The sequence below is a fragment of the Xenopus tropicalis genome, chromosome 3, assembly GCF_000004195.4.
Source record: "Xenopus tropicalis strain Nigerian chromosome 3, UCB_Xtro_10.0, whole genome shotgun sequence".
Lineage (NCBI taxonomy): Eukaryota > Metazoa > Chordata > Amphibia > Anura > Pipidae > Xenopus > Xenopus tropicalis.
Window position 1 is genome coordinate 70,030,388 of NC_030679.2, and position 27,626 is coordinate 70,058,013.

The 27,626-nt window shown below is 36.0% G+C and overlaps 1 protein-coding gene across 8 annotated transcripts in view; it reads right to left on the bottom strand.

Annotated features, from left to right (window-relative positions):
• cadps2 (Ca++-dependent secretion activator 2) overlaps positions 1-27,626 on the bottom strand; it is a 184,501-nt gene that overhangs the window by 123,540 nt on the left and 33,335 nt on the right. For all 8 annotated transcript variants that reach the window (XM_018092294.2, XM_031898988.1, XM_031898987.1 and 5 more), the window contains exons 8-9: positions 21,097-21,236; positions 375-441 (exon numbers count right to left, since the gene is read on the bottom strand). In XM_018092294.2, the coding sequence (XP_017947783.1) occupies positions 375-441; positions 21,097-21,236 (207 nt within the window). The remainder of the gene's footprint in view (positions 1-374; positions 442-21,096; positions 21,237-27,626) is intronic.

Here is a 27,626-nt window from a genome sequence, read left to right on the forward strand (position 1 = left end):
CTCAGTGTGCAGGCTAGCAAAATAAGACATGGTCAACAACCCATACATAAAATTTTAAATACGCACATTTATAGCTTCTATACTCTAAATAAATAGGACTTAATAAAATTCTTATTTGGCATGTTTAGTGATATTAAAGCAATACCATTTACCATTAATTGTACAACAGGTTCTGTAGTAGTAACTTATGTGCTATTTCCTTGTTTTCTTTTGGTCATTCTACAATAGCCCACTTTTTTTTTTACATAAAGAAATAATGCTTATAAGCTCTATTGGTTTAAATATGGAATACACATTTAGTAGTCAAACAGACTCCGTCAATGCCTTACAGGTAAATACTAATTAGTATAAGAAAGTTAAGTGTGGTGGCATACCTGTACTAGAACGAAATAACGTTTTTTCCAGCGCTTCCAAACTTTCTGGCCCATTGCATACAAATATCTAAAAAACAAAAACAACATTATGCACTTAGTATGCAAAGCACTTACTCTTAACTTCACATCAGTACACATCAAAAACAACAATATAAAACATATTCATGACAAATCATCTCCATATACACTTATGCAAAGATCATTCACAAATACAAACTAGGTATATCACACTGATGTCTGGTTATCAAGACCACTTGCTGAGCATAAGTAGAAACAATATAAATATGTTATTTGGGCTGATGCACTCCAAATGAAAATGTATTATAAATTGAACGTCACATATCATTTTATGCAAGATATTTGGACCTATTAGACTGGATCATACTAGACATCTGTTCTGTCAAATTTAAGTTTAAAACCTCATAATTCCAGATACCTCTTGGACACAGAAGTTATTTTTTTTTTTACATTTCATCTGTTAGGCTGACTTACACAGACAGCATCAATAGCATATATACTGCATAAAGTCTGCCAGCTACAGGCAATTTTGTCAGGGTCTACTTAAAAAAACATAACTTTCCAGAAGCCATTTTCCATAAAGTGCATTAGGAAAGTTTTTCATTAGATTTATCTCCAGTTAAAAATTGTGGGATTTTTAAAGGTCATGTAAAATCACAAGATCACATCATTTCACTAAAATTACTGCAAAACAACAACCTGAAAGCTTTACCACGCATTAAGTATTCTACATAGCCTGTCACCTACCTGTATGTATTTTGTGTTGTTTTGTCAGCATTTCCCAAGATTAACAATTATAGTAAGAAGTAGGAAAGTTAGGTTTTACTCGGGTTCAGAAAAAAAATGAAGTTCCTCAAAACAAGATCATTTTTGATTCCTACTTTCACACTTTTGCTATTAAATTAATATTTTCATACAAAAAATTCAGGGGCACCTAAAAATTTGCTTGCTATACATGGCCCATTTAAAATGTTCACCTACATTTACCTCCAGTGAAAAACTACACAGTGATCATTTAAGGTCATGGGAGGTTACAAACTCACAGGGCAGTACTTTCCCAAAGTAGCACTTTATCATAAAGTCAACAAAACAATTAACTGTCCAAACATGCGCTGTACATACTCCATTGGTCATATTATAAAGGACCATATCAAAACACAGTCTTTGTACATAGAAGCCCTACAGCACTAAATTATTTGCATGTTGTTTGAATATCATTGCTACAGATCTTATCCAAGGCAAATGTTATCTATCAAGACAGAAGTCAAAGAAATTAAGAAAACTGCTAGGAACAGTTTTTGTCTTCTAATGGTGTTTACAAAATATTCTAGTCCAAGACTAGCATAACTGGTGCATACTGCTCCAATCTCTGTATAAATTCCCACCACTTCCCCAAGAAATCATAACATGCCTAGGGTGATAATCGAGCCATCACTTTGCACTACAAGGAACTATGGGGGCCAGTAAGACCTCATCCACAAAAAGAAATGCTCTCAACATACCAGGCACTAGGTTGTCTGGTACAGATGCAAAAACATAATTTATCTGTTATTGGTAGTAAGGCTCTTAAGATACAATTTTAGCGTCAGCACTTTTTTTTATATATAATTTGAGAAGTGTGAGGAAAAGATCTAAAAAAAAATTTTCATGGAAATATGTAAGCACACTATAGGCCTTATTTGTCTCAAACATGGTCAATGTGAAACTACATTAATGTAAAACTACATAATTCAAAAGTATAACAATTAAAAGCAAAAGTAAAAGTAGAAACTCCAAGCCTAGTCTGGAAGAACTTAAAGCCTATAGTTGGTCACACGTGCCAGTATAAGTTGCCAACTTCAGAAAGCTTATTGGCCAGTGTATGTCACCAAACAGAGTGCCAGACAAATATAATAAAATTGGGAAGATATTTATCAGACAGGTTAGAAAATACTACATGGTGAGGAATGCATTGGCTCATTATGATCCAAATGATAGGACCAGCCTAATATGGTAATCCACGCTAAAATAAAACCTCACCATATGGGCATATGTAAAGGTATGTATGTAAATGTATGCCCTGTTTTTAAAGAGCATGCTGAACTCTAGCTAATACAAAACAGAGCCAAAATGTAGAAGACAAACCAATAATCACCCATAGGACACATCAGATTAGCAACTTAAAAGTAATCAAGAATTAACATATTAAGATGGTTTTATATTATTTAATTTAACAAACCCCATTGGTGTTATCTGGAAAGGTAACACTAAGGAAATTTAACTTGCAGGTAATTAAAACTTAGATGAGCATTCATTTTCCCATAGGTTTATCTAAATTGTCCATAGTGCTAAGTAGTAATGGTCTACTAATCCCTGTAATCCTGTATTTTCATTGCGCCTAACAAAACTTTACAGAGCCATACTTACAATGAAAGCCAATTGGTATTTTCAAGATGTGGACCTATAGTCCTTCTTTAACTGCTTGCTACATACCAGAAACAATTTGTGAACTGTCATGTTGGGGCAGTAAGGGTCAGCAAAGGAAGGGTTAAGTTTTCAATTTAGAAGTCTGTTTTGAATCCACATTTGAGGGAAACCCTTCACAGTAGGAAGTAATTCACAAATAGACACTGAAAACAGACTGCCTGGCTAGGCGACTGTGAGGTGTGAAGAGCCAGACAGGGCCAAATGAATCAACAAGGTAACTAAATGATCATACCTGTGCTACAGTGGGGTGGTCTATCTCAGGGAAGATTCTTAGCTAGAGCTCCCCCACAGACTCCAAACACTCCCATGTTATGATGATCCAATATTCTGATAAAACCAGAATAATATGTGTTAGGCCTGGTGTGTTTGGTGTCTATGAAAAGAGAATTCTATTTCCCACATAATGCTCATGGTTCCATAATTTTGTTGTATACCCATAAGTATTTGAGGTTAGCGTGACCTACCTTGTAACCTGTATATCAATGGCCCAGACAACTGGGAAGATATATGCCTTTGGGGACCGAGCTGCTCGGGAGGTATATGTCTCTATTTCTCCGTCCCCCCGAACAGAAATTACATAGGACCATTCTATTGGTGATGTATGTAGGTTTCTGCATTATTATCCCATTTTTTTTATAACTGTTTGCAACCTATATGTCATTTTTGTAACCTTAACTGTTTTTATATCATATATGCACTGTACACTTTGGATTATTAAGTATAAAATGTAATAAGTTTGTCTTTGTGTTCTAAATGAACCTTTTAAAATTATGGAACCATGAGCATTATGTGGGAAATAGAATTATCTTTTCATAGACACCAAACACACCAGGCCTAACACATATTATTCTGGTTTTATCAGAATATTGGATCATCATAACATGGGAGTGTTTGGAGTCTGTGGGGAGCTCTAGCTAAAAATCTTCCCTGAGATAGACCACCCGACTGTAGCACAGGTATGATCATTTAGTTACCTTGTTGATTAATTTGGCCCTGTATCGGCCCTCACCTTTCTCATTGGATGGGGGCGTGACCTACCTTGTAACCTGTATATCAATGGCCCAGACAACTGGGAAGATATATGCCTTTGGGGACCAAGCTGCTCGGGAGGCATATGTCGCTATTTCTCCGTCCCCCCGAACAGGAATTACATAGGACCATTCTATTGGTGATGTATGTAGGTTTCTGCATTTTTATCTCATTTTTTTTATAACTGTTTGCAACCTATATGCCATTTTTGTAACCTTAACTGTTTTTATATCATATATGCACTGTCCACTTTGGATTATTAAATATAAAATTTAGTTTGTCTTTGTTCTTTAAATGAGCCTTTATGCCTTAAGCAGAATGTGTATGTTAAATGTGTTTTAAAAAGGAAAGTGTGTCTGCTTAACCCTTTGTTTGCTTGTGGGAAAGTTGAGTGTTGTCTATAGACTAACTTGCATTGTTTTCTGAAGTGTCTGCTAGAGTGCTTAGCTAGAAAGTCTAGGGTGATTTGCCTCTGTGAAGCATCAGTGTGCAATAGAACAACTAGACTTAGGTGCTTGTACATCTGTGGTGGCGTTAACATACTCCTAAAACTGCTTTTATTAAATACTGGGTTTAAGAAGAGTTTGTTTGCAAGAATATGGTTCCTCACATTAAAGCTTTTCAAATATTGTATGATACCTAGAATGTAATCATCTATCACTAGGTTACTACATATGAAATATGTAGTAAAAAAAAAAGACACACACAACACACACTGGATTTTGCATTTTGTGGGAGATTAGCCAGTGAGGATGCAGAGTACATTACTTTGCCAGTGCTAACAACTACACTGGGAGCAGTAGGAAATAAAGCTGCATTGTTGGTAGACAAATTTAGCATGTTGCACACTAATCATCAAAAAGAAGTTGTAATCAGTGCCAACAAATCCACCAGAAAGCCATCATATGTTAACGGAAAAAGTGTATTTCTAAAAGTATATTTTACATTTAGACATAGCTCCCTGAATTACTAAGCATTCTGGATAATAGATCCCATTCCTGTGAGATGTATGAATCCAAAATGTTATTTGTTAACATAGGTCTCATTTTATGAGCGTCCAAATGTAATTTCCTAATGTAGGTCTCCATTCCATAATTTGCATCTTTAATGCCATAAAACAAACATAATTCTGCAGTTATTATATATTGGCGCACAAGAAGGTCACAGCATTTAAAATTGTGTCTTGGAAGAGGGCTTTTCCGACATGTTATATTAGTGAAAGTCAAGCATTGGAAGAGTCCTCCCCCAGAACAGCCCAACAAATAAATGCAAGTTAAGCTTTAGCCAATTATTGTCCTTTAGTCCTGTGCAGCATGTTTTTTTATATCCTCATCAGGGGTGAAGAATAACATTTTTATTTGGGGAGGCTACCAATAGATAGGACAGGCAGTGGGAAGTCACTGAATGTAGCAAAGACCAGGCACTTCAATCGCAGCATGAACAACTGCATCTTGAGAGTATAACACAATCTAAAATATACACATACATAACTTTATTTACTTGGACTTTCATTATTATTTAAAGCTGTGTTATTAATAAAAAGTATTCAAATTAATCAAATTGTTATAACCCAATGTTCTTGGGAGTCAGTTAACAAATCTAAAAGCCAATGATAAAGGAATCAGCACAACACAATATTGCAAGTACAAAGATTATTTTTTCTTTTATGTGAAGCTATAAGATAATAACCTGTCCAGCAATCTCAACACATAGCACAAAACATCAGAGTTTTGTTTTATTACACTAAAAGGATATGAAAAGAAATATGGCAATTTATTTGCAAAGAGCCATGCTGTGAGAGTTCATGGTTATACTTCAAGATGAAAAATCAGCTTTAATGAATAGTTGAAAAACATAATTGTGTACTGAACAGTGGAACTATTCAGCTCTGGAAAAGTGAAAAAGGGCAGTTATTACTTTTCAGAGACCATTTTGATTTCATATTTTTTTTATGCCAGGGAATGAAGCAACCTACATCCCGAAAGACAAATCCTCAGTTTTTACAAGGCTTTCTTTAGCTCAGACAATGAACAAAATACAAAAAAAAAAAAATTCAATACCTCTAGCCAGCTAGTAGCGCAAAAGGTTTTCTTAAACAGAAAAATCTCACTCAAGGTTGAAAGAGCAATTAATGCAGTCTCAAAAATCTGGGTCATTCTGATGGAGTTCAGTTAACATGTGGCAGAAGTAATCATCCACTTGTGAAAATGATTTTCAGTTCATTCTCAAACACCTTTCAAACACTCATGATCCCATTTAACTGACAACAATACAGGCTATAGGGACCAAATGCCCACAGGCACTTTCAGTCAGCAGTGCACGTTGTACCGCCAGTGCCTGCATAAAGGGAGTCTTCCTAAGACTGGATTCTTATTATTATGCCTCCCTGCAAGATTAAGTCTTTTTTTGTTTCTACTTAGGAATGAGAAACGCAACACAATCAAGACAAGCAATGTGGCCTAGGTCATTCACAGTAAAGCAGTAAACACTTTCTTCATTCTACACTTTTCAAAAGGAGATATAAACAAGTCTTTGTTGCATGGAATAAAATGCTGGTAAATCTATAGGGCAGTGCTTACAAACATCCAATGCCAGTGACATACACACAAACAAAACTATTACTAATCATAGCAAAGCAAGAGTCATATTTATAGCAGCAGGGTCACACGGTAGAGGGGGGGGCTAAAGTATATTTTCCAGCATTGCTAACATGATGGTAAATAAACTGTGAAGTGTAAGCAAGTATTATACCAGTTAACCACCAACATATCAAGGCTGTTGCAAATCTCATTTTTAGCCATCACATATTCTAATAATTTAGAAAATTATAGCTAAGAGATGTTTAAGTGATACTGACAGTAAAAAATAACTCTTTGAAATAATAATGTTTATCAAAAGTTAGCTATAGGTCACGTGGATTGTTTTTTTGCTGAGAGGTTGCCATTTATGAGTAATTCTTAGTTGAACTTCCTTAACCTGACTGTGGTGCCAACCGGTCAGTTATAGATTCTAATGCCCCCTCTTAGAAGAACATTGGGGATTAGACAGGTAATGTAAAAGCATATATACATATGATATATGTAAAAAAGGATTATTTTCTGGTGTCAGTATCTCTTTCAGACATTGTTCCTACCTGTGACTTAGAAAATGAATACTGTTATTTTTTGCTTTATTCTAAACATCTGTCAATGCCAGATAGAAGCGTCAGATTATACTGGATAGGCACAAGCATGAATGCATGGGGCTTTAGCAGGAATATTCAAAACAGGAGTTATTAGTATGCATTATCAGATTAAGAAACACTTAAAGAAAAACAAAATAAAAATTTTAATATAATGTAAAAAACTGTACTAACATTTTTTTCTATAGATCATGTCAAAGTTTTGGCCTGGTTCTGTGACATCTTTAAATTTTTTTTTTTAGTACACATCCTTGAAATGTACTCCATTTACTATAGATATAGCTTGTAAACAAGGAATGCTCCAGGTATCAATCTTCTGTACATGTGTGCAAGCAGACACCGTTTTTATATAATACACACACATATTTATCTATATAGGCAGCCATACAGGTATATTTACTACATTATCACTTTAAGTTATTTTCAACTCCACAGGAATGTGAATGTCTGAGCTTTAATGATTCAGGGTGGTCTGTGAAGTTGCCATTGGCAAGCTATCTCCAGCTACCACCTATTGACACACGACAACCTGCTGTTAAGCTGAATCCTTGCATCTCCGCTTTCCACCACTGCATGAGACCTGTGGCAGGTTAAACTGTGCAAATTGCTGTAAGAATGAGAGGAGTGCAGTTGCCAAAGGTACAGTAGATGCCATACACATCTACCACTGTAACATATTGAAATACTGCAGTCCTCTCACTATAAAATTGTTTAGACAGGACTTACACTTATAAAGTTAAGTGTTTGCAAGAGTAAACTGTTCACTTAATAGAAACTGACACTACATAAACAACTTTATCTTTTTAAGCCATAGAACATTTCTTTTTTCTTTGATTTTGCTTTATTTGATTTTGTAGTTAATTCTCAAGAAGCTGAAAGGCCCTTGCAGATAAATGAATTGATCTGACCCTGCAGTAATAACAACCTTTACTCTTGTATCACCTGTTTTCCAGGGAACACATTACACATTTTATAAATCCCATTAACCCATGAAGCACTTAGGTGGTATTAGAAACAATATACTGCAAGCATCAAACTGAGCACATTCCTTGAATAAATGTGGTTCAAAGATTAAAAGGTCAGTTCAGTAAATCGAAACTACATGCTATACAAATGCACAGAAAATCTACCACCCTCTATCCTTTGTTTGGAGCCCCAACTGCAATTTTCAAACAGGAATATTAGACAATATCTATCTATAAATAGAGAGAGAGCTACGTAAGATGCACACCATAAAAAGTTTTTTTCTACTTGGGTGCCCAAGCGGAGACACAACATAAAACATTGCGTAATTTGCTGGCAATCAAGCAAATTCTGTGAGTGCAATTCTTCTGCATTGTTTTATACATGAAAAAAAATTGAATCCATATTGGTAGCAAACAATTTTACAGTTACTCAGAAAGGAACTGACTTAGCTGGTACAGCACTGTGTATAATAAATTCAGCAGATACAAATATACATCCTTTTTAGGGGGGTTAGATTGATTTAACCTTTTGTCATTGAGTTTTGGTTCTATATAGCATGTTATGTCACCTACATTATTTTTAATGTAGCCATTTTTGAAGATTCTTTTTCAAACATGTTGTTGCTCTGCATGTTGCATTAGCAGTTTCCTTGGCAAGCATCTAAACTGTGAAATGTAAACATTTTAATTCTCTGATAAATTTGTATATATTTGTACAAGTAAAAATATCTGCACTAAGGTTTTTGCTAGGTCAGCATGGTGGCACAATGGTTAGCAATATGTTTGTATGTGCATGCATTTCCTCCAGGTACTCCAGTGTTCTCCACACTCCAAAGATCTAAAGGAATGTTAACTGGTTCCTTATAAAATTGCCCCTAGAGTGTGTAAAAGTGATAGGGATCTCAGACTGTACACTGGACAGGGAAAGTAAATGATGTATATTTTCAACTAAGTGCTGCTAAATATGTCACTGCTATATTGAAAATAGTAACAAATAGTAATAATTGTAAACCAATTAAAATGTGTTGAATTACAGCCGATATATATTATATGTCTCTAGCTATTGTTAAGCACCATGAGAACAGGAGGTGTGGTTAAAATAAAAACATTTCTAGATGATTGCTGTCCAACTGGAGACATGTTTGACATACTGTTCTATGTATGAAATCAAGCCCTTAAGCATAGAGGTACTTCCAGTATAGAAAAGACAAGCTACTGTCGTCTTTCCCAAAATATCGGCTAACAGAACATTTGGTCATGCTAAAATACGAGAATGACTTGTTTTGCACGAGAAGTGCTAATACGAAAATATATGATACAGCGCAATATAAAATATTTGAAATTTACAAATGTGCCATATATGTCATGCTGTATTTCCAACACAGAAATGTTTCCTGGCAATTAAGTGTGCCAGCGCCATCATCTGGTCACACTAAAGACTGCATAAAACAGAATAAGCAGTATACAGTATGTTCAGATTCCTTATGCTACAAACATAGAAATGATAAAAAAAACAAAAAAAACATTATAGCCTGCAATGGAGTAGGACCTGGACAGAAGATGAGGTGGGCTAAAAAGCTAAAAGGGACCAGTGACTGGATTGAATAACACTTTGAAGCCCCTCAGAGTGTGATCAGTTAAGGCAATTTGTATTTCATGGTTGAGTTGTATTTTTAGATTTGTATGTAACCGAGAGTCATAATTTGCTTTTAATAAAAGTAAACTATTTCACAGATTATAATTAAAATTGGTTTATATTAATGTGGTTAAATAGCATATAAAAGATGGCTCAACATAGGTGAGCTCATACGCATGCTGCAATAAATATCAGATTTTGACATATACAGGATAGGAACAAAACCTTTTCCAGGTTAAATGTATATATATATATTTTTGCTTTTGATATTACTTGTCCTATAATTTTGTAATGTGCAACTCGTAGTGGTTTTTAAAAAGTTGCTCTAAGATAAAACATGTAAAGAAAACATACTGTTTTAACACCGTAAAGCCTGGCCATGGGTGGTGAATTTTGTCACTGTTTTAACACTGCATAATAAATCTGCCCCTAGAAGCAGCCTTTCTCTCCCGCAGCACATTTAGGTGGCCTTTCAAGCCTGACATATTGTACGTATGTACTAAAAGAGCATTAATTTAGGATTTGTTTTTATTTTAAATCTGAGAGATTTTCATTCTGTTGTTCAGCATAGTCATTAATGACATTTGATCCCTTTATCCTCCTGTGATTTGTTATCCGATATGTAAGCCTGTGCATTACACAGCACAATTTCAACTTAAATTGCTGCCCTCAAGCCTTCACAGCAGTGTATTCAGATGCATTTAATGGTGTTTGAAAAATAGATTTTTACTAGAGTTGGGTAAGGGCAATGAATGCAAAATGAAATTTGTGCTATCCTCGGGCAACACATCACCTGAAAATACCCCTACTTTAACTAACTAAAAAAACACTTTACATGCAGCAATCTGGCATTATTGGAGGAAATGACTTACAAGAGGCAATTTCCATGAAGGGAAAGGTATTTTCAGATTTGTTGCTTGCTAGCAGCAGAGATTTTCTGAGGGTGACAAACCTCCACATCATTAATAAAATTTGCACAATTTTTCCTTTGCATGCATTTAATATAGCTAGAACTGTTTAGCAACTAAATCGCCAGTAGACGAAAGATTGATACATTTATATTCTGCACCAGTACATAGGGTATGTAATAAAACTTTCCACTGAAAATGTTATCCTTGCATCTTTAAAGCACATTTGAAAATGCACTACGTGCAATAAAAACTCACATCACAATAACAAACTACTGTGACAACTACAGAGAAGCATCTAAATGTAAATACAGAATGTTTGCAAACCAACTTTAATGGGCAGGGTCTGTTCATCATGGAAAGGCCATGTGAAGTGATGGATTTTGGCACTTGCAGCCCGTATGCTTTCTAAAGTGTGTAGTTCATGGATTCCATGGATTCCAGGGGCTTAAGGTTGATGGGCCACGGAATGAGTTAGCTGCCTGCACTAGCAGCGATCTATCGCCGGTGACTAACCGTTCCAAAATGCCTTTCAACCAGCAGCAATAGGAGTCGCTGGTGGAAAGGCTTACACATCGCTTTCAAAGTCACGCAAAGTTTCCTTCTGCCGGCAACTTTTTGCAACTTTGGAAAGTCGAAGCAATGCGTAGGCCTTTTAACCAGTGACTTCTATTGTTGCCAGTGGAAAAGCATTTCGGAGCGGTTAGTGGCCCGCACTAGCAGAGATTGATTGCGGCTGACTAACTCACTCCATGGGCCATCAGCATCAAGTTCCATAATTTATCACTTCACAATGGAACAAGGTGAGGGAGGTGTTGCATTACATTGTGAGGGGGGTTGGGACCTGGTCCCTGTCATCACAGATAGAGTATCATGATTTCCTTTCAATTAGTGGAATAAGGTATGTCTGTAAAAAAATAAATAGATTGATTTATTTTTGGAAGTCCACATAGTGCTTATGCACCTTTTTTACATAAGCCCAACTGAAATAGTTCATGTAAAAAAAAAATAGTATTCTTTTATTTACAACATTTGTGTGCTGGTTCTGTTCAGTAAATATCCATTGTGTTATTTATATACTGAAAGGCAATCATAAAGCTTGTTTTGAAAGATGTTTAAGTTCCCATTAAATACTGACACATTTCGGTTTACAATGCAGCCCCCAAGTGGCAAAATTAAAATATGCAGCTGGTCAATGCCATTTGAACTGCTTCCTCAAAAAGTTAAGTTATATTAAATAAAAAAAAAGATCAGAATCCTTCACATATTACTTAAGTTTAAATTCACCCTTGTTTGCTTCTTATGTGCACAAAAACAAATCACACATGGCTGCAGCTTAACTTTAAAGAGGGTGTTCACCTTTTGCAAAGTCCTATAAAAGTGGTAGAATTTGCAAAAGAAGTACTTTTCCAAATACGTTGCTGATGCCAATAGTAAAGTCAATAAACACAAATTCACTCTTAATATATTTTAAATCACACGTATGTACCAGTGTATGTGGTTTATATATACAGCTACCCACCCACTTAGAGTGTAAGCTCGTTGGGACAGGAACCTCTATACTAGTCTCTTTAACACTTAGAATTTAATCTAGTGCAATTGTATTTTATATTTGCATTTATTATGTTAATGACCCACTGTTTGTTCTATTAATTTATTATTATGCTGTACATATTGCTACATAAATAAAAATATACATATATACAGTTCCACAAACTACTACATATATAACAAAAAAAATGCCATGACATACAATACCAATATGAGAAGTATAGTTGTAATAGTATGAAGCAGGGTTGGTTAGTTAAGTATGACAAGAGCTGTAGCATGAAGTACAGACAGTATACAGTGTTACATTTATAGAAAAAAAAAAATAATATGGGTTTCATACAATTAGTATGGCGCCGCACTAATGTTAGTATTCATCCACAAATCTAAATGGAATCCCACTTGCAAATACTAGGTTAAACAAATCCATGTACCCTCTACTTAGATCCCAACTGTGGTAATTATCCATCAGTATCCATTAAAGTATCACAGCATATGGATAGCATTTAAAGTAAGCTATGTAATTTACCAAGAATAAAGAAGGGAAAAAATCTGCAAGGCCAGTTACCACTACTGAGAAGTATCATCACTTCATTAGCAGGAGAGACAAACAGATTTTCATCAGTTCCTACAAGGCCTGACAACAGGGGCTCCATCTAGCCATATGTTTTGCTTTAAAAGAATCCTTGTTTAAAAATATATGTCATGTACCCAACTGCACAGTTTTAGGGAAGAAAGTTCTGTCTAAAGGCTATCTTATGGGTATAGTATAGTTCTGCCACTGACATTCAATCTGTTACTCGAAATCCTTCTCCTTGAAGATAAGGGTTATGAGACCATCAACACAAAAAATGGGAACACTTTTTTTAAAATTTCCTTAGTAGATTCAAAATAATCTTTTCATTGTCTCATGATAGCAAGAATCTACAATTAAATGTATATAAGTTAGTCAGGTGAGACCTTTCTCTCTTTATTGCAGAAGAATGGCTGGTACAAATGTTTTTTTTTTATAGGGTATGAGTTTACAGCACTTTTTTTGTTTTTTTAATAATTGCTTACATTAGGCTTTTAGTCTACTGACAGTGCCCAAGGAGACAAAGTTCGAGAAGAAACCATCATGAACAACAATGCTGAGGAGACTTGTTTTTCTCTGTTAGAATGAGTCAGGCAGAGAGTTAATAACAGACAAACTTGGAGAAGCAGACTTCACAAAAGAAACATATGGAAGAAAAGCGTGTAAAGTTCCTGACTGTGTATGAAATCCATGACGCATGGACGGACGAATGGACGATCTGCCCTTTAAACTGCACCAGAGTTTATATGTGGTAATGACAACCTGCCTTCTCCAGAGCTATTTTCTGTTAATTCTGTCTGCCACAGTCATAGAGAATACGAACCAGTCCTACGCAGAGTTTGCTGCCAGTTGTGAATCTGTTAGCGTGAATGTCCCACAATGTCTCTTACAAAATGCAGAAGTCTGTTCTGTTCTCTTCTCTCTATGGCCACTCCCTGCCACATGTTCAAGAAGGAACTGGCAGAGAAGGACTGCAGGCATTGCCAGTCAGTGAAAAAAGTAAGGGTTCAGGGCAATGAAACTGCAAGAGATGCACACAGTGTCATGAGCTTGTCTCTAAGTTACAAACAGCGCATTCTGGCATAGGAGTGTGCCATTTATGAGGATATAATTTATAGGCTGGCCCACAGGAAATTATAAACTGTCAATTATATACATGGATACAAAGGATTCATCTATTTGAGCATATGACTAACTTTGTACAGTAGAGGTCATCACTTTACCAGTATAACCACTGGCGCATGAGCCCAATATCTGCCGCTGTATGTGCTCACTAGGTAAAGTACAAACTTTTTTTGATATGAAGCATAACAAAAGTGGTGTAAAGATAATACCTTTATTGCCTATATATTATAAGTCATGGAGGGGTTCTGTGATCATATAAAGGCAGGGGGCCGAATGCTTTTGTACAGGTAACAGAACTCTGTGGTGACTGCTAAGTAACCTGAATGAAATAATATTAAAAGGCATACTTTGTCAGAGCTGTACAAGAAACTGAGGTACTAAGCAGTGGAGGTATTTGAGCCATAAGAATATAATAATAAACTTGTATTTCTATTAAACTTCAAACCCTTTTAAACTGTCATGGCTCATACAATGTACACTACTGACACAGAAGCACGGTCCATTTACAGGTTACATGTTACCTATAAGAAAGGCTGACAGTCCTCCTCTCACTTTTTAAACCAAGGGTCCCCAACCTTTCTTACTCATGAGCCACAGTCAAATGTAAAGAGAGTTGGGGAGCAACTCAAGCATCATAAAAGTTCATGGAGGTACCAAATAAGGGCTAAGATTGGCTATTAGGTCACCTCTATGCACACTATTAGCTTACAGGGGGCTTTATTTGATAGTGTGAGCAACATCCAAGGGGTTGGTGAGCAACATGTTCAGTGATGTTGGGGATCACTGTTCTAAACATTATACACGTTTCCTTCCTAGAAGGCAAATGCTTTTGTCTTTAGGTTTCTGAAAATCAAAACTTATTCAATTATTTTACAAACTATTTTACATAAAAAATGCTATTTTTTTTATGACAGAAAGCAAGGTTTATTGATAAAGTAAAAATACAAAAGGATTCATTATATCCACTCTGTTTTAAATAATAATGTATACTATAATCCACATAAACACACACACTTATTAGTCTCTCTACACATTTAAGACTAATTAGTCCAAATGCAGAATGACAGTCTAATTAACAGTGCTAGCCTAGTCAATTAGAAAGCACTGGTATCCTGTCAAGACCCCTTTCAGTTTCCCATGATCTTCCACCAGCAATTACTGCTGGAATTATTAAAAGCAAGTACACAATAATTTGCTCTCTAAGGATAGAATGGTGAGATCAACAACTTGATCCTTTACAACTGTATTTTTGAAGCACCCTATTATTAAATCAAATGTTAACATCTCAGAAAAGGGTGGAGAACATATATCGGTGTCTGGTTTGCATGTGAATGGTGTTAATTGCATAATTAAGTAAATGCTAATTTTATGATATTAAGTGATGCATAATTAAGGAAAAAATGTCACGCCAGTTTGATGTAAAGTGATATTTAATTACTTAGGCAAATATCCATGCAGGGCTCCATTATAATACAATATACAATAGGAAACAAGGAAATAAGACAGCAGGAAGAAGAATATTCCAGGAAATACATACAGTTATGCTAAAAAAGACCTACTTTGGCATCCCCTGTTTCAAGAATACTCTGTAGCATATTAAAATAAAAGCTGAAATAGAACTTCTTTGAAAAGACACATTGGATACAGGCAAAAATAGTTTCCTTGGCAGATTTTCTGAATAAATATCTCTTTAGACACTTGAAAGAGAACTGACAAGTGAAAAACAGTTCATGCATTAGGCTGAAAAAAACACAATCTGTACTATTAAGACTGTACTCCATTATGAACAATAGAAAACGCCATTAATTTTTAGAGATAAAAAATGTTCCAAGATATGAGAATATTAGACGTTACCTCGAAATTCCATAACCTATATAAAAGCACTCAGCCTCCAGCCCCATGCCTTTACATAGTCATTGAATCCTTGGTAACGTCTAATACTCATATAACACACAAGAACCGCACATATCCTGTTAATGAAAACCTTATAAGTGGTGCTTAGTGATGTTATCAGTTGAAATAGATGCATCACTGATGTAATTTTTTTGCCACTCTTTTGAATCTCTGAAACTTGTTTATTATAAATAATGATGTACCCCCTGCTGTAAAATATAGGGATATTGGAAACCACCTTGGAGTTCCATGATCTATATAAAAGCACTTTGCCTATAGGCTTTTTTTGGGTGTGGAGACTGCGACAGAAAGGGGGGGGGGTTCCTATGTGAACAAAGGTTGCTGGTCCAAGGTGGACAAAAGTTAGGAGGTGAACAAACTATATAATTAGGTATTTCACACTTCACAGCTGCATATTATATTACATAAAATTCCCTCTCCTGAAATGTATGAAATCAGAAGTCACTTTGGAGTCTGTGACCTGTATTATAAGAGGATGTACATCTATTTTTTACAATACACACATTTCAGTCATGGAACACCAATTTTATCACTAAGCAGAAAATCCTTTGGCAACATTATTTCCCATATATAAATGTACTTAGCTAAGGGTATTTCTGCGGTAGGTTGGGGGATGCCTATGGTACTGCACTGTGACATCTCTGCAGTCCTCCATACAATAGAGGAGAGACCCTATCAGGAACTTCCAACAAAGGCAACAGTTTGTATAGAATCGTTTAGGAAAGAAAAAGGAGACACTGAGAACTGCAAACATGGAATCTCCCAGGGATTGAAGAATCTCTGCAGCTACCTTCCTAATAATTAGAAGTAAGTTGATTTGACTATCATGCCAGTTCTATCATCAACGCAGGTGTAGAGAATTGTGGTTTTCCCCTTCTGTCTTCCTGTGCTTATGAAGTTCGTTAGTTACTCAGTTGCGAATGAACATATGAAACCAAGCTTTCCCTGAGACAGGCAATGTTCTGCCATTAAATCTACAAGACAAAACAAAGCCAGATCTAGACTTTGCTTCAGATTAATTAAAATGCATTATCTAAACTTAAACAGGCTTGTTGCTACACTTTTAATGTGTGCGACATCGACTCCTGCCCACAAATTAGGGTTTTGGACTGTGTGAGACTGTGAGAGCCTCTGTTATGTTACCTTCAATCTAGCATCCCTAGAATTATATACTTATTGTGCACAAATTTCCTTGACTGCCCCATATTCACACATGCAGATGCTTTACAATTGCAAACAAGAAACTACGTGTACAGTATATTTCCTTGCTGCACATCTTAAAAATCATTACATTTCTGCAAAGGCAGAAACGGGTTTAAACATTTAGAGGGATACCTTTTCATTGGCATCATGCGAATAGTAAGTGGTAAGACAAATGGATTACGGAAAATTACAGAAAATGCAGGAAAAGGCAATATGATCCATATGTTTTATCACTGGGCATTTACACTGACACCAATCCTAAAGTTAATAAGAGGCTGTATGGGCAGTTATTCCCATTTTCTCACTTGCTAAAATACAGGGCAGTTTCTCTAAGAGATGTGGCATAAGCCCAAAGCGGGGCAGTGGTAGCACTGTACTACTGTTTCAGGCAGCTGAATCCTTCAGGGAGAGCTGGGTTACTTGTTACTTGACCTTTGTTCTGTTGATTATTTTTTTTTGAGGTTTTAAATTAAAAATTAAATATAAAAAAAACATTTGCCCTTTTAAAAAATTAGATTTCAGCGCAGGGTTCTGCTAGAGGAGCACTATTAACTGACGCACTTTAAAAAAAACATGTCCCCGTGATAGAATTAATTTCAATAAAGAAAACATGAGCAAAGCTCCAGACTGAGAATAAAAACATTACAAAAACTCAGATTTTATTTAGGGAATTATGATTAATCTACTCACTCTAGTTTGGTATGAGGTCAGTGAACAAGAGAAGAAATAAATTCCTGCATCAGCAAAGGCTGAAAAAGCTAAAGCATGTACATTGTATTAATTCAGAAGAGATATCAAATACAGTAAATACTAAAGGGAGCACCTACCACCTATAGAAAGAAAAAGTAAAATGCAGAGAGTGTGCAGGATCAAAGTCAATATAGAGAATTACACTAGTGGGAAAAACCCAAGCGATCCACAGCTTGCACCACTCACTTCTGAAACATCAGATATGACTAAATAAAACATAGCTTTAATTACTTCATTAAAATAGTGTATATCAAAAGAAAGAAAAGGAAAAGATTCAAATTCTAGGGTAGAGGCAGGATCATTGGTACTCATGTTCCTATGCCAATGATATCTTTAGGGTAGTCCAGGGGGGGAAAAGCATAAAGGCGATTGTGGCATTCAGGATACCTTCTATATCAGCTACCACATATTGCATCAGAGAAATAGAACTGGGCACAATAAGGATCCCATTTGCGAATCTGTAGTTTGGAGTAGAAAGACATGGGTACCAATTATGAATTTGCCCGAATGTGTACTTTCCAAAAACATATGGTTTTGGGGGGGTCAATGTATTTTTTTGTGTTTTTACTCCACAGAAAATGCAGTAAACGTGTTGAATTTTCAGTAGCTAAAGAGATCTCCGGGGCAATTCCTTTGCACTAACTTCCTTTTGGGATCTCTAAATGCCAGATACATGGTGATCCTATGCACAATGGGCATCAAACTGTTCAGTGGACCCTTAGCTTTCATATTTAGGGTGTGTTTTCTTGGTACCTAATGCTATGTGGGAGATAAGGTGCTTGAAAGTGGAAGATTTGATGTGATTTTGTAGAATTTTCATAATTATTTATAGAAACTGCTAAATTCAGTAAAGCATTGCCATTTGGTACTTAGAAGTTGGAGGACATAGTTACCCATTTCGGATTCGTCAGAATGTGAACTTTTAAAAAAAATATATGGTTTCCTGGTGTAAACCTAATGTTCCAGGATTTTTGGCTTTGCCGTATTCTGCTGTAATGCTTTGAAAATTTGGTAATTTACTGCTGGGAGTTTTTGATCTATAGAAGTCAGAAATCTCAATAAAACTATACATATCAGGTATTGGCATGTTCGGGAGACATAAGGCTTTTTAAATCAGTTAAATTTTTGTCCATAAAATAAAATATGTTTCTGGTAAAAATCCCTATATCATGAAAAATAGCATTTTTTCTTCTTTTTTTTTTTTTGTATGAAAAAAAACAATATATAGTTTGCCTACCTAAACTAACCTTAACATTGCACTTTTTTTATATACTTATAGAAGAGGTTATGTAAAATAAAAAATACAACTATACAACTGTAAAGGGTTTGTTTGCAAAATCTGATAAAAAAAAAATTAAAACTAGCAGCCATGAATTTCAGAGTCAAGTTTTCTAATCTAACTTAAAAACAAAATGGGCCATAATACTAACCACCACTAGGTTACACTAGAGGCACATATTTATGAGTCTGACAACTCCATTCAGTGCAACACATGAATGCTGAACAGGATATTCAATCCCAAGGGAGAAGTGCCCAAATAACCAACGAAAGGCATTGTTATTGTCGAACATTTTTCCCCCTTTAAATTAAAGACTGGTCTTAGGATCAAAAGAAAACCAAAATGTTCCCACATCAGATACATAGTTAGACAAAAAATAAAAAGGAGAATACTACATGTTCTATTCCATTAGAATATTTAATTTGAAAATGCAAAAAAGTTATACAACCTATTTGCTTTAATAACCAAATACGCTGGGCAACCTACCACATTAACACCAAAATTAATATATAATAATTAAAGCTTTAAAATTCATATGAATTGCACGAATATCACAATTCATTATGTGCAAGCTTAAAGATGAAAATTTACACAAATTAATTTCAGTTCAAAAAGCAGTTGGCCCTGATTGAGCACTCAAGTTCTGTGATAATGGACTAGGTAATCCTAAAAATAGCAGTAGAAAATACTAAATAGAAAAAGTAGTTAAACAGTTGGTTCACCTTTAAGTTAACGTTTAATATGTTGTAGAATGGACAATTCAAAGCAACTTTTAAAATAGTCTTCATTATTTATTTTCTATATAGTTTATGAAGTATCTCCCTCTCAATGACCCCAACAGCTAAAAAACTGTTGCTCTGAGAGCTTAAAATGTTATTATTACTTTTTATTACTTACCTGGCAATTTAGTTAGGCACTCTCTGCTGCATGTGCCTAAATGCCTTACATAAAAGGTATCTGCATTTATACAAGTTCCTCTGTCAATACTGTGTTCAAGCTGTGACGACTTGACTACACCGGGATGAGCGCTGGCATTTTGCATGTATTTTAGCCCTTACTGCATTGTATTTGTGTGTGTAATGTAGGAAAAAAAAATTATAACAATAGCCAAGTGTTTGGTAAGAGAAAACAATGGCACATCTAAAATAGATTAAAATAAATATAACATGTCAAAACCCTAAACATCAATTTGATTATAGTATTATTTTTATCTGAAAAACCTATTTTCATTTACAGCAGTCTGGCTGGACTAATTTATCTATAACAAAAAACTATTTGGCTAAACCAGAGAAAACAAAAATCAGTGCGCTTTAAGAAATGTAAAAAGCAGAAATTTTAAAAAAAAAAAAATCAAACAAATGTATATGAATTCACAATTATTTTATGTACAAAGGTATTCATTGTTGTTTAAATGAGAAACACTTACAAGGGGCAATATACAGATATAGGATCCCTTATCTGGAAACCAGTTATCCAGAAAGTTCCGAATTACAGAAAGGCCATCTCCCATAGACTCCATTATAAGCAAATAATTCTAATTTTTAAAAATTATTTCCTTTTCTCTGTAATAATAAAACAGGACCTTGTATTTGATCCCAACTAAGGTATAATTAATCCTTATTGGATGCAAAACAATCCTATTGGGTTTAAATGATGTTTAAATGATTTTTTGGTAGACAAAGTATGGAGATACAAGTTACGGAATGATGCCATATTCGGAAAGCCCAAGGTCCTGAGCATTCTGGATAACAGGTCCTATACCTGTACCTGTACTTAGTTTGCCTTCCAAATTTTATTGACAACAAAAAAAGGAAGCCTCAAAGCAAAAACAGTCTCTCTGTATATCAGAAATCACATGATGAAGTTTAGCATAATTACTAATGAATGTTAGCAGGCAGAAAGCACTACAAGGCATTTAAAGGAAAAAAACAGGCAAAACACCATAAACCACCCTAGTGCCATGAACCAACCTAGTCATTTTCTTGCTTTATTTTGCAAAGTGAAAGGCCATATCTGGCTGCTAGTGTATTTTGGCCACTGGGTTGAGATTGCATTACATGGGGCCTACCCAAGCTCATAAAGAGGACTGCATGCACACCCCAATGCAGTGATTTATTTATTCTTACCCACTGTGCTTCATGTGAGGTGGTTTATCCATTCTTACTGCCAGTTTTATCTTCAGAGCTGTATCTTGGCTGTTTTTATGTACTATCATTTTATGTAGCTCTGGAGTCTTTAAACTATTGGATGTTGGTCTTAGTATTACCTGAGCAAAAAAATAGAAAAATTACTGGAAACAACTAAAATGGACGTTCATTTAAAATTGTACAGTCATATCATTTAAGGTTTATGCATACTGAACAGTCAGCAGAGCAACATATGCTGCTTTAATTATACATATGTAAAATGGAATGTGCAAAAGAGGCCATTATAATAAGTGCATTAATATGCAAGGGACCCTCATTTGATTCCCTGTGGCAACTCCTTGTAACTCTGAACAAGTAACTTAATCCTGGTATCCCAGCATACTTACCTATAATGCACCTAAAATGGCTTTGAGTCCAGTTGGAGAAAAGTACTGTATAAAGGATACCCTTACCTTACAGTTGTGGGGGCCTGCTAACTTGGGAGCAGCATTTCATTGGAAGGTACTTGCACCAATGTGCCCTCCTTTCACATCTATATAGTGACCACTTGACCCTTCCTGCCTCCTGTTCAGAATGTTGAGCAGTTGTGACTATTGATTCAAGGGAATCCTAAAGCTACCACCACCACCACCAGCCTGTGCAGGATGCATGCCCTAGTCTTCTGGCATGTCAGTCCCACACTGGATATGGCATCAGCCAGCCTTAGAAATTTTTCAGACCTGCAGGTGACTACAGTAACCCTTGAATTACACTAGTAGGGAAGAAAAGCTGCCTTATAAGTTTTTTAAAAAATGGCAAAATTGCATTTTGCAGTGGCAATGAACTGTGGATCTAAAATGAACCGATGGAAGCACTGTAAAAACAATAAGTTTGCACCTGTTATACCATTTATGCAATGAATGGAATAGGAAGATACAGTACCATACTTCTCTCCATCCCAACTCCCACCTGACCCCTCTAATTCTAAGTGCTTGCTCTGTTAGGGACAGGAAGTAGCAGCAGAACACATAACCATTCCAGGCCCCCTTTTTTTCCCAGGCCCCCAATGCAGTTGTGGGATCTGCTGTATGGTAGTTACACCACTGCGTTTTATCCCAGCACCTTATAAAACAAGGGGGGGGGGGGGAAATCACAGGCAAATGTGCAATTTTATGAGGGGCTTGCTAGAATTTATAGACGTTTATCAAAAGATCTAAATTAAAAAAGCATGAACAAAGACATGGAAAACCCAGAAAACTGCAGCTTTTTCCATTTCATTTCATATTGTTGCATAAATTCCATCTTAAAAAAAACAAAACAAAAAAAAAAAAAAACCTCTAAAGCAATGTATGATCTTCATGTTGTGAAAGGGACACCTGCCACTGACTTCTACGTGATCATTAGATGGTGTATTCTTGCTTTCAGATTTGTCCTGGTTTTGTCACGTAATAAATAAAAAAAAAATAAAACATTTTTGCCCACAACAAAAACATATTTTAGTGCAAAAGAAATATGAACCATGAAAGAAAAAAATAAATAATAAAATGTTAGTGTTAGGGACGCAGGGGAGCAACAGATCTCTCTGACAGATTATGTAGATTATGAAGCAGTAGAAAGGTCTATGCAAGTTATGGGTAGGAATGGCTGAAAATAGTTAGTGGGGTTTAGTTTTCTTTTAACCCTTTCACTGCTAGCCGTTTTGGACCAAAGTGGAACTTCTACTGCCAGACAGTTTTTGAACATTTTGCACTGTTTCACTTTAGGGGCTTTTCCTTGGGGGGACTTTTAGTTTACCCAGGAAAACTATATATCGTTTTTTTCAGGACAACCTAAGCTTTCAAAATATGGTAGAATTTTTGTGTAATTACAATTCTGTAACAAGATATAGGCTTCTAAATGTCTAAAAAATGAAAAAAAAATGATATTTTCCGTAATATAAACACATACACCAGAAACAAAAAATATTTTATGCACAAAAATACAACTGATTTGGAAAGTCCCATGTCTCCTGAACGTGCCAATACCAAATATATACCTGTATAGTTTTATGGAGATTTCTCACTTGTATAGGTCAAAAACTCCCAGCAGTACCCTACCAAATTTCCAAAGCACTGCTCCAGAAAGCTGCATACTTTAGATTTCAAGGTCACAAATTCCACTAACATAAGGTTTATCCCAGAAAATTATACATTTTTAGAAAGAACAGATTCTGTGGAATCCAGAATAGATAGAACTGCCTGTCTACTCCAAACTATCAAGTCGCAATGCTTTCCTAAAGTTATTGGTTTTTTGTGAAATGTATTAAAAATTGCTTCAAAGCTTCCTGTCTATGACTTGTAGGAGATAAGATACTATAAAGTAACCAGATAAAACACCCTAAATATGAACGCCAGGGGTCCACTGAACAGTTTGATGCCCAATATGTATAGGTTTACCTAAGTATGTGGCAAGTAGGGGCCCCAATGTGAACATACCCCCATATGATCTATCATTTCTGTCATTCCAGCTTCTGCAAAATCAACACATTTACATCATATTGTGTGGGATAAAGCTACAAACGAGTATGCTCACTCCAGAAAGCCATATATTTTTGGAAAGTACACATTCCCCCGAATCTAAAATGGGTACCCCTATGTTTCTACTCCAAAGTACCAAGCCGCAAAGCATTTCTAAAGTTAGCAATTTTGATGACAATTCCAAAAATCCCCTCAGAGCTTCCACTTTGCAGCATCTTATCTCCCATATAGCATTAGGTACCAACATAAAACACCCTAAATTTGAACCCCAGAGGTCCACTGAACAGTATGATGCCCAATATGTATAGGTTTACCTAAGTATGTGGCATGTAGGGGCCCCAATGTGAACATATACCATATGATCTGCCATTTCTGTTATTTCAGCTTCTGCAAAATCAACACATTTACATCATTTTGTGTGGGATAACGCTACAAAAAAGTACGCTCACCCCAGAAAGCTATATATTTTTGGAAAGTACACATTCCACCGAATCTAAAATGGGTACCTGTGTCTTTCTACTCCAAAGTACCAAGCCACAAAGCATTTCTAAAGTTAGCAATTTTGATGACATTTCCAAAAATCCCCTCAAAGCTTCCACTTTGCAGTATTTTATCTCCCACATAGCATTAGGTACCAAGATAAAACACCCTAAATATGAATGCCAGGGATCCACTGAACAGTTTGATGCCCAATATGTATAGGTTTACCTATGTATGTGGCATGTAGGGGCCCCAATATGAATATACCCCCATATGAGCCGTCATTTCTGTCATTTCAGCTTCTGCAAAATCAACACATTTACATCATTTTATGTGGGATAAAGTTAGTAAAAAGTACACTCACCCCAGAAAATCATATATTTTTGGAAAGTACACATTTCTCGAAATCTAAAAAGGTTTCCTAAGTTTGCTGATTTTTTCCAAAAATCACCTCAAACCTCCAATATGCATCATCTTATTTTCTATAGGTCATTATGTACCAAGATAAAACACCCAAAATATGAACCCCAGAGGTCTACTGAGCAGTTTGATGCCCACTGTACATAGGTTTATCAAAGCACATGGCACTTATAGACCCCAAAATATACCTTGTGCACACTAATTTCATGGCTTACCTTTACCTAATTCAAAAACACATGGCAGTTTTATGTGGGATAGAAACTGCAGAAATGTAGGGTAACACCTGAAAACCATATATTTTTTGAAAGTACACGTTCAGACAAATCCAACATGGGTAAAGAGTCCTTTCTACACCAAAGTACCAATCTGCAAAGTTTTCCTAAAGTTAGTGGTTTCTATGACATTTCAGAAAATCGCCTAAAAATGTTGCAATTTGCTGCATTTATCTCACACAATTTCTTGCATACAAAGGCAAATCACCCCAAATAGGAACATCAGAGGCCTACTGAACAGTTTGATGCCCTATATGCATAGATTTACCAAACTATGCGGAGTACAGCGGCACCCAAATAAAAATAGTGCATATGAATTTTCACAAATGACGCTCCGGCTCATGCAGTTTTTGCACCCGGTATATGTATTATGTGCCATAAGACCCTAGAAAACCATATATTTTCTGAAAGTACACATTCTGACAAAACAAAAATGGGCAAATACAACTTTCTACTGCAAACTACCAAACTACAAAGCTATGCTAAACAGAACGGTTTTTATGGCATTTCTGAAAATCGTCACAAAGCTTGCATTTTACCTCATTATGTACCCCCCACATTTTGTAACGTATCAACATAAAACTTTCTAAATATGAACGCCAGGGGCCTACTGAACAGTTTGATGCCCTATATGCATATATTGGCCAAACTACGTGCCGTACAGGGGCACCCAAATAAAAATAGTGCATATGAATTTTCACATAAGACACTCCAGGCTCATGCAATTTTTGCATCCAGTATGTGTATTATGTGGCATAAGTCCCCCTAACAGTACGAAGACCCTAGAAAACCATATATTTTCCGAAAGTACACATTCTGACAAAACAAAAATGGGTAAATAAAACTTTCTACTGCAAACTACCAAACTACAAAGCTATGCTAAACAGAACGGTTTATGTGACATTTCTGAAAATCAGCACAAAGCTTGCATGTTGCCCCATTTACCAAACTATGTGGGGTACACAGGATGCCAAATTGAAATACAGCAGACAAAATATCCATGTGCAAAGACAAGTAATAAAAAAACAATGTGAAATGCAATAAAATTGATAAAAATAAAAAAAATCACTAAAATCATTTTTTTTTTTTTGCCTAATAATATCTGTGGTCAGAATAACAGTTTGAGTATTTTGGCTAGGGCAAATAAGTTTTACAGACAAAGTCAAGCGAACAACAACTATGCATAACTGAAAATGCAATAAAATGGCTAAAAATGCAATAAAACACCTAAAAATGCACCAAAATCACAGAAAATGTAGTAGAAACACCAAAATAATACACAAAAGGTATTGCGCAGTGCGGTTAGTGAATAGCTATCTGCAATGGCAATAAAACATTTTTTTCAGGCAAGAATAAAAACGACGCGATAAAAAAAAATTACAAAATTACATAAGTGTGTGTGTACGTATACGTGTAAGTATAAGTGTGTATTAGTGTAATATGTGTGTATATGTGTGTGTATGTGTGTGTGTGTGTGTGTGTGTGTGTGTGTATGTGTGTGTATGTGTGTGTATGTGTGTGTATGTGTGTGTATGTATGTGTGTGTGTGTATGTGTGTGTATGTGTGTGTATGTGTGTGTATGTGTTGCACCTACCCCATGTCAAGATGCTGGAGATCGCTGGTGGGAGACATCAGACCCAAGGACTGCAGCAGCTGCGATGAAAAATCCGAAGTGGGCGGCACAGGAAGTGAGGGGAGCAGAGGGGGGGAGCGCAGGAAGAAGGAAGAGAGCTGGCGTTTCCTATGGGGCCCCTGGACGATCGTGCCCCAGGGGCCACCACTTACCCCCCTCTGCACGTTCTCTAGGGGGTTCTTTATCCTGCGATCGTTCTCTGCGCTCGGATTTAGCGCAGAGCGCAGAAAACGAAAGCAGGATAAAGAAAACGTTGCTCCTACGTGCGTGGCGCCTAATGCCTTTTTATGCCAGCACGTAGGAGCTACCTGCTTGGCGTTGAAAGGGTTAAAAGCCACAGGACTGTATTAAACAAAAGACTTGATAAAACATCACTGTCTCACTGTTTGACTTCATGTCCTTTTGATAATTTGCCTTTGCCTTAAATTTTTCCAAAGGCTTATTTGGACTAGTCTTTTTTTATTATGTAAATCAGAATTTGTCCGATTACAAATAACACAAAGATATCAAAGTACATTAACAGTAGTATACAGCAGTTCAATAGAGAAGAAGAATGGAATCGGGCAGTTATAGGGCTCTCACTGCTATCATGAGGTAATTCAAGGTTTTGCTAGTTTTTGTCTCCCAAACTCCACCCAAAGGAGCCACATTTCATTTGGACTTATGAGTAGTGATAAGCAAATCTGTCCCGTTTCGCTTCCCCATAAAATTTGCGAAACGGCAAAAAATTCGCAAAACGCATTTGTCTCACGTTTTTTTTTGTTGTTACCCACGTCTTTGACGCGACCGCACCCAAGTTGACACGGCCACGTCCTTTTTTTGACGCGACGCGCCCATTTTTTACGCAACTGCGCCCCTTTTTGATGCAACCGTGCCCAATTTGACGCGCAACAAAATAAAAATTCTACGAGATTAATTTTTCCGCTGCGAATTTTCACAGAAGTTTCGCAAAACAATTCGCCAATGGCGAAATGCAGAAATTTGCTGCAAATCCATGGCTGGCGAAAAAATTCGCTCATCACTACTTATGAGCTTTGCCGGCACTCCTAGCTATGTGATGACTAGACATGACTTTTCCCCTTTTACAGCTGTCCTAGGCTTGTTTAACACAGATTATATATTCTATAGGATTGTCTCTCAAGCACACAAACACAATACTTTAATAAATGCTGGACTAAATTTATGTCAAGTTGTTAACCCCTTTAACT